Source organism: Oncorhynchus mykiss, chromosome 20 (assembly GCF_013265735.2).
Source record: "Oncorhynchus mykiss isolate Arlee chromosome 20, USDA_OmykA_1.1, whole genome shotgun sequence".
NCBI classification, from domain to species: domain Eukaryota; kingdom Metazoa; phylum Chordata; class Actinopteri; order Salmoniformes; family Salmonidae; genus Oncorhynchus; species Oncorhynchus mykiss.
The window spans coordinates 36,037,712-36,046,328 of NC_048584.1; the positions used below are offsets into that span (position 1 = coordinate 36,037,712).

Sequence of the window (8,617 nt, forward strand, 5' to 3'; positions counted from 1 at the left end):
TAATTATAATGCTAAGTGGCGTGCCCTAGTTTACGCCCACACCTGTTGTGTTCTCGCGTGAACTTGTGTCCCACGTCATCGCCCCCTACTAGGGGCCCTAGTAACATCGGTGGCGTCTTGGAGAGATAAAGCAACAAGATGGTGAGTTCAATTTATTGCGATAAATAGCTATTATAATGTAGATCGAATCAAATAAAGGCATAATTAACAATACGATTGTTCTAAAATGTTGCCACTGTACCTTCTAAGACATTCATAAATTGGTGAAACATAAAGATTTTGGGGGGGAAAGCTGACTGCAGCGGTCTTGTTCCTCTGTTGGTTTATCATGAGATTAGCAGCCTAGCATAGCTAAACCCTTTGAAACTGTTGCTAGCGACATAATTAGTTAGCTCAGTCGGATTCAGAACGCTTTCCCTATTTGTAACCACCGTGAATTTCTAGAGAGAGAATAATTAGTTCGAGAATTATCTTCTATTTTCTGTGTTCCTCTCTGCGCATCCTTGAGGCTCGAGTCGCAGGCAATTGATCAGCCTGTTGTGGAGGGATGCGAATAGCCAGATCGCTAGTTACTGTAGTTAGCTCATTTAGAACGCAGGTATGCTCCTGTTGCTGCTCCATTGCTCATGTCACGAGTTGGGATAACGGATCGGGGTTTGATATGTTACAGGGTTTGCTGTCAATCCTTCGGAAGCTAAAGAGCACACCAGATCAGGAGGTTCGGATCTTGTTGCTGGGTTTGGATAACGGGGGAAAGACCACTCTGCTGAAACAACTGGCCTCCGAGGACATCAGTCACATCACCCCCACACAGGTACAGTACTACTGGGGAACACATACGCACATCACTAGGGGTTTGGGGGGTGTTATTTGTGCTAGACTATCACTTAAAACACTCTCTCTCTCCAGGGCTTCAACATAAAGAGTGTTCAGTCTCAGGGTTTTAAGTTGAATGTGTGGGACATTGGGGGACAGAGGAAGATCAGACCCTACTGGAGAAACTACTTTGAGAACACTGATGTGCTGGTGAGTGGCTTAACCATAGCTTCCTTCATGGGGGTACCCATTTATTTATATATACACACACACACACACACACACACACACACACACACACACACACACACACAGTTGAAGTCAGAAGTATACATGCACTTAGGTTGGAGTCATTAAAACTTGTTTTTCAACCACTCCACAAATTTCTTGTTAACAAACTATAGTTATGGCAAGTCGGTTAGGACATCTACTTTGTGCATGACACAAGTAATTTTTCCAACAATTGTTTACAGACAGATTATTTATTTTATCATTCACTGTATCACAATTCCAGTGGGTCAGAAGTTTACATTATGTTCACACTATGTTGACTGTGCCTTTTGAACAGCTCGGAAAATTCCAGAAAATGATGTCATGGCTTTAGAAGCTTCTGATATGCTAATTGACATCATTTGAGTCAATTGGAGGTGTACCTGTGGATGTATTTCAAAGCCTACCTTCAAACTCAGTGCCCTTTTGCTTGAAATCATGGAAAAATCAAAAGAAATCAGCCGAGACCTCAGAAAGTCTGGTTCATCCTTGGGAGAAATTTCCAAACGCCTGAAGGTACCACGTTCATCTGTACAGACCGCAAGTATAAACACCATGGGACCACGCAGCCGTCATACGCTCAGGAAGGAGACGCGTTCAGCCTCCTAGAGATTAACGTACTTTGGTGCGAAAAGTGCAAATTAATCCCAGAACAACAGCAAAGGACCTTGTGAAGATTGTGGAGGAACAGTGACAAAAGTATCTATATCCACAGTAAAACGAGGCCTATATCAACATAACCTGAAAGGCCACTCTGCAAGGAAGAAGCCACTGCTCCAAAACCGCCATAAAAAAAACATACTACGTTTTGCAACTGCACATGGGGACAAAGATCATACCTTTTGGAGAAATGTCCTCTGGTCAAACAAAAATATAACTGCTTGGCCATAATGACCATCATTATGTTTGGAGGAAAAAGGGGGAGGCTTGCAAGCCGAAGAACACCATCCCAACCGTGAAGCACGGGGGTGGCAGCATCATGTTGTGGTGGTGCTTTGCTGCAGGAGGGACTGATGCACTTCACAAAATAGATGGCATCATGAGAACGAAAATTATGTGGATATATTGAAGCAACATCTCAAGACATCAGTTAAAGTTAAAACTTGGTCACAAATGGGTCTTCCAAGTGGACAATGACCCCAAGCATACTTCCAAAGTTGTGTCAAAATGGCTTAAGGACAACAAAGTCAAGGTGTTGGAGTGGCCATCACAAAGCCCTGACTTCAATCCTATAGAACATTTGTGGGCAGAACTGAAAAAGCGTGTGCGAGCAAAGAGGCCTACAAACCTGACTCAGTTACACCAGCTCTGTCAGGAGGAATGGGACAAAATTCACCCAAATTATTGTGGGAAGCTTGTGGAAGGCTACCTGAAACGTTTGACCCAAGGTAAACAATTTAAAGACAATGCTACTAAATACTAATTGAGTGTATGTAAACTTCTGACCCACTGGGAATGTGATGAAAGAAATAAAAGCCTAAATAAATAATTCTCTCTACTATTATTCTGACATTTCACATTCTTAAAATAAAGTGGTGAACCTAACTGACCTAAGACAGGGAATTTTTACAATGATTAAATGTCAGGCATGGTTAAAAACTGAGTTTAAATGTATTTGGCTAAGGTGTATGTAAACTTCGACTTCAACTGTATGTACATATGTGTATATATACAGTGCCTTGCGAAAGTATTCGGCCCCCTTGAACTTTGCGACCTTTTGCCACATTTCAGGCTTCAAAGTTAAAGATATAAAACTGTATTTTTTTGTGAAGAATCAACAACAAGTGGGACACAATCATGAAGTGGAACGACATTTATTGGATATTTCAAACTTTAACAAATCAAAAACTGAAAAATTGGGCGTGCAAAATTATTCAGCCCCCTTAAGTTAATACTTTGTAGCGCCACCTTTTGCTGCGATTACAGCTGTAAGTCGCTTGGGGTATGTCTCTATCAGTTTTGCACATCGAGAGACTGACATTTTTTCCCATTCCTCCTTGCAAAACAGCTCGAGCTCAGTGAGGTTGGCCGAATACTTTCGCAAGGCACTGTATATATATATATATATACCAGTCACACCTACTCATTCAATGGTTTTCCTTTATTTGTACTATTTTCTACATTGTAGAATAATAGTGAAGACATCAAAACTATGAAATAACACATATGGAGTCATGTAGTAACCCCCAGAACAGAATGCTGTAGTAGTCATGCCGGTTCAGTCTGCCTTGAATTCTAAATAGATCACTGATAGTGTTACCAGCAAAACACCATCAAACATCCTCCTCCATGCTTCACAGTTGGAACCACACATGCAGAGATCATCCGTTCACCTACTCTGCGTCTCACAAAGACAGCAGTTGGAACCAAAAAGCTCAAATTTGGACTCATCAGACCAAAGGACAGATTTCCACCCATCTAATGTCCATTGCTCGTGTTTCTTGGCCCAAGAAAGTCTCCTTCTTATTGGTGGCTGTTAGTGGTTTCTTTGCAGCAATTCGACCATGAAGGCCTGATTCATGCAGTCTCCTCTGAACAGTTGTTGTTGAGATGTCTGTTACTTGAAATCTGTGAAGCATTTATTTGGGCTGCAATTTCTGAGGCTGGTAACTCTAATGAACGTATCCTCTGCAGCAGAGGTAACTCTGGATCTTCCTTTTCTGTGGCGGTCCTCATGAGAGCCAGTTTCATCATAGCGCTTGATGGTTTTTACGACTGCACTTGAAGAAACTTTCAAAGTTCTTGCAATTTTCCGGATTGACTGACCTTCATGTCTTCAAGTAATGATGGACTGTTGTTTTCTTTGCTTATTTGAGCTGTTCTTCACATAATTTGGACTTGGTCTTTTACCAAATGGGGCTCTCTTCTGTATACCACCCCTACCTTGTCACAACACAACCGATTGGCTCAAATGCATTAAGAAGGAAAGCAATTTCCACAAATTAACTTTTAATAAGGCACACCTTTTATTGAAATGCATTCCAGGTGACTACCTCATAAAGCTGGTTAAGAGAATGCCAAGTGTGCAAAGCTGTCATCAAGGCAAAGGGTGGCTACTTTGAATAATCTAAAATATATTTTGATTTGTTTAACACTTTTTTGGTTATTACATGATTCTACATGTGTTATTTCATAGTTTTGATGTCCTCACTATTATTCTATATTATGGAAAATAGTACAAATAAAGAAAAACCCTTGAATGAGTAGGTGTGTCCAAACTTTTGACTGGTACTGTATACACACACACACACACACTTACACACCACCAGAAGTGTGCTACTAATACTTTTGAATGGAAACATTATTGCGTTTCAGATTTACGTCATCGACAGTGCAGACAGAAAAAGATTTGAGGAGACGGGGCAGGTGAGTCTTGCCTCAAGTGATGTTTGTGTGCTGTGTAATGTGCATATTCTACATACACACAGGTTTATATTGGGATCCCATGTTGATGTGTGTGTTCTAGGAGCTGGCTGAGCTGTTGGATGAGGAGAAGCTGAGTGGGGTTCCAGTGCTGATATTTGCCAACAAGCAGGACCTGTTGACTGCAGCCCCAGCCTCTGAGATCGCTGAGGGACTTAACCTGCACACCATCCGGGACCGCGTCTGGCAGATCCAGTCCTGCTCTGCCCTCACCGGGGAGGGGGTACAGGTGAGATGCAACAGAGTTTAGGGGCAATTTGTGTTTTCAATTCAGGAAGTTGATTGGAATGTAATTTTCCTCCCATCTATTTTTAGGACGGAATGAACTGGCTCTGCAAGAGTGTCAATGCTAAGAAGAAGTAGCACAGATGTCCGTTTTCACACACCCTGAGCCTTTGGGAGGACAGGGTGTACCTGTGAATGTACACACTACATCAACATGGACTTGAAGAGAGTTTTTAACCGCCTGGCTGGCCTCTACACATTGTTTACTAAACTACAACTCTCGCTAGAACTACAACTTCCATGTTGCTCTTCAAAATTGAGTGGGGGTACAAAGGGAACTCATCCCAGGAGACCAGAGACGCCCCTCCCCGTCCTAACCATCCCACCTCCACCCTGTCAAGACATTCCACCCCAGCCTAACCATCCCACCTCCACCCTGTCAAGACATTCCACCTCAGCCTAACCATCCCACCTCCACCCTGTCAAGACATTCCACCTCAGCCTAACCATCCCACCTCCACCCTTTCAAGACATTCCACCCCAGCCTAACCATCCCACCTCCACCCTGTCAAGACATTCCACCCCAGCCTAACCATCCCACCTCCAGCCTGTCAAGACACTCCACCTCAGCCTAACCTTCCCACCTCCACCCTGTCAAGACATTCCACCTCAGCCTAACCATCCCACCTCCACTCTGTCAAGACATTCCACCCCAGCCTAACCATCCCACCTCCACCCTTTCAAGACATTCCACCTCAGCCTAACCATCCCACCTCCACTCTGTCAAGACATTCCACCCCAGCCTAACCATCCCACCTCCACCCCTTCAAGACACTCCACCCCAGCCTAACCTTCCCACCTCCACCCCTTCAAGACACTCCACCCTAAGACATTCCAGATCTTGATACTGTCCTTCACCACAATATTAGCCTATTCACTCACTCTTTACAGGTTGCCCTGGAAACCCAGCTCTCTCTTCTCTCTCTCTCCTAGCTTGGGTGCCAGTCTCGTTAGCTTACATTCCTCTCCTTGTACTCTGTGTCATATTCCAAAGCATGACAGGACTGGATTGATAGCCAAAGAGACTGTTATCCAGACTACCTTTCTCCCCCTCTCATTCTTTCTCATCACTCTCTCCCTCATATTCTACTTCATTCAGTTGTTGTTTTTAATTCCATGACAAGCTCCTTTCTTTCTGCAGTTCTGTTTTGAAGTGAGGTATATTTTTGTAATTCTTTATTTATGGTGAAGTAGAGGGTAATAGCGTACTGTGAGATGCTCGCAAACAACAGAAACAGTGTGTGGTTACTAGGACGACAGGGAAACATTGAATACTGTGCTTTACTCCCCTGTGTAAAGGGTTAGGGTTAGGGTTACGCGTGTTAATATGTAAAAAAATAAATAAAATATTCAAAAATAAATAAATAAGATATATAACAAGACAAATAAACACACTTTAGGGCTAATCTGAAATGGCACCCTGTTACCTAAACAATGAACTAGGTTCGGCCACAGCGCATTTGAGTAGAGCTCTACACAGCGAATAGTGTGCCATTTCGGACAAAGCCTATTCAATCAAATGGAAAAAATAAAACAATTTTGATGATCAATTAAGCAATAAAGCACGAAGGGGTGTGGTATATGGACAATATACCACTGCTTAGGGCTGTTCTTAGGCACGACGCATCGCAGAGTATTGGCCATATACCACAAACCCCCGAGGTGCCTTATTGCTGTTATAAACTGGTTACCAACGTGATTAGAGCAGTAAAAATACATGTTTTGTCATACCCGTGGTATACAGTCTGATATACCATGGCTGTCAGCCAATCAGCATTTAGGGCTCAAACCACCCCGTTTATAATTGTATATAACCCCTATTCATATGTTATGTGCATATAGTAGAGTGCGTATTAGACCTGTACTATGTAATCTATCATATCTGCATATGTCATAGGTGTTGATCGATTTTAACAGGGTGTATGACAAAGTTTTTCTCGTGTGATGCATTGTCTTTGGTTTTAGAGGGCATTTTCACAAAAGGCTTTTTCCTTTTGAATGTGATCTGTCCAAGGATTGAAGGTACGTGAATAAAATGTGAGGGGGAAAAAAGAGAGCATTGTTTTCTGACCTGGCTGTAGAGTGGTAGTATAAAGAGGCCTCAGCCAAAACACACATAGTTCTGTGAGATGTCCTGTGGAGGACTCCACCACTTTACCCCAAACAACACCGCCACCTGCCCAGACCCATGTCATTGCCAGTCCCTGGAGACCCCACACCAGAGCCCTCTCCAAAACACTAGTGCCACACACACGGCAGGTGGGGTCAGCTGATTTTGACATTTACAGGGCCCAGCTGGTCGGGCCCATGAATGGGCCTGCTCTCTCTGTGTGAGTGTGTGTTTGTCGTGGCTCGCAGCCTTTACAGTTAGCCTAACCACTCTACCACATTTGACTCCTACAGGCCTATGTTTAAGTACTAAAGTCAGACCATAGCTGTTTTTTGGTTGGTTCAGGCCTGCTGCACATAGTTGTGGGTGTGTCACATCTGCTACAGGGGAGAGAGCACTGGCCATAAAACACTGGCGTCCAGCTGTGTGTGAGCGAGAAATGCATTCTGAGGGCCTGTGGCTGTGGGACTATAAAATGTCTCTGCTCTTACAAAGACTCATTGTGAAACTCTTCTTTCTCTCGCCTCCTCTCGATTCCTACATGGGCCACAGGCACTGTGTGATTTTATATGCTGCTAACTGAATGTGACTTTCCATCAAAGTGTCTGATAAATGAGATCTTTATTGTTTGCTTAGAGACGTTAATCAACATGTCTTTAAATCTCTGGGCACAGAGAGGCTACGTCCCAAATAGCACCCGATGTCCAACCCTATGGGTTCTGGTCAAAAGTTGTGCACGACAAAGGGAATAGAGTGCCATTTGGGCACAGAGCCAGGGAGAAATCTAAGGCCTGTTATCTTCTACACAAGTCTGTTTGTGTTCTCTCATTCAGAGCTTTCAAAGTTCTGTGGTTGTTTTATCTGTGCATAGAAGTCGTGTGTGTGTGTGTGTGTGTGTGTGTGTGTGTGTGTGTGTGGGCAACGCGAGGAGCCAGACGGGGGAGTGTGATGCCTATCTTTGTGAGGCGACAGGATTGCTGCCTTTTTTCTCCTTGTGATTCAGACAGCTGTTCGACAGCTGTGTGTGTTTGAGAGAAAGAGAGAAACCAATCACCACGCTTCACACAGGCCCCTCCTTTCTCTTCAACTCACCATGGCTGAGTTACTATGATGACAGATGAGACAAGAAACAGATTTCGTATCCCGTCAACAGATAGTAAAGAGGTGGGCGTTGCGCAGAAGGTGAATACATAAGAATGTGCATCACTTTAAAGTGTGTTAAGATAAATCAAACCATACACTCATTGTTTAGTGGTAATACAGTCTTGGGGGTAATGGAGTCTTGTGAGTGAAGACGTGTCCATTGTCTTTCCCACCGGTCTCCTGGGCTTTTTGCTTCCTTTGTGTTTTTGGTATGTTTTAAGTTGCATGGTTGTGAATATGTTCCCGGGCCAGAGGCCACCCTGAAAAGGTGAACTTGTGAAAGAAACCATGCCTTAATTAAATAAATGTTTGAAAATCAGTCCTTTTGTTGACTTTTGTCTACAAATCACCTCGCCATCCTCACGCATCAACTAGCTCTGGTCCAGGGCATTAAGTGGGGCTTGCTAAAACTGAGCTCAGTGTTAGCAAGCCGTAACAACACCCTGGACCAGAGCTAGTTATCAAGGTGCTGATGGAGAGATGAGTGAACCTGCACATGGCCTAGCACGGACTATGGGTTTAAAGAAACATTTTAGTCAAGCCAAACCTTATCGACAACGAGGCGATAGT

The 8,617-nt window shown here is 43.6% G+C and overlaps 1 protein-coding gene across 1 annotated transcript; it reads left to right on the forward strand.

The window, feature by feature from the left end:
* Positions 1-10: 10 nt before the first annotated feature.
* LOC110499422 (ADP-ribosylation factor-like protein 3) lies at positions 11-8,366 on the forward strand. The gene is made up of 6 exons (XM_021576562.2): positions 11-141; positions 671-814; positions 910-1,026; positions 4,402-4,452; positions 4,553-4,738; positions 4,825-8,366. The coding sequence occupies exons 1-6, from the start codon at positions 139-141 to the stop codon at positions 4,870-4,872; spliced, it is 549 nt and encodes a 182-aa protein (XP_021432237.1). The 5' UTR covers positions 11-138; the 3' UTR covers positions 4,873-8,366.
* Positions 8,367-8,617: the final 251 nt, after the last annotated feature.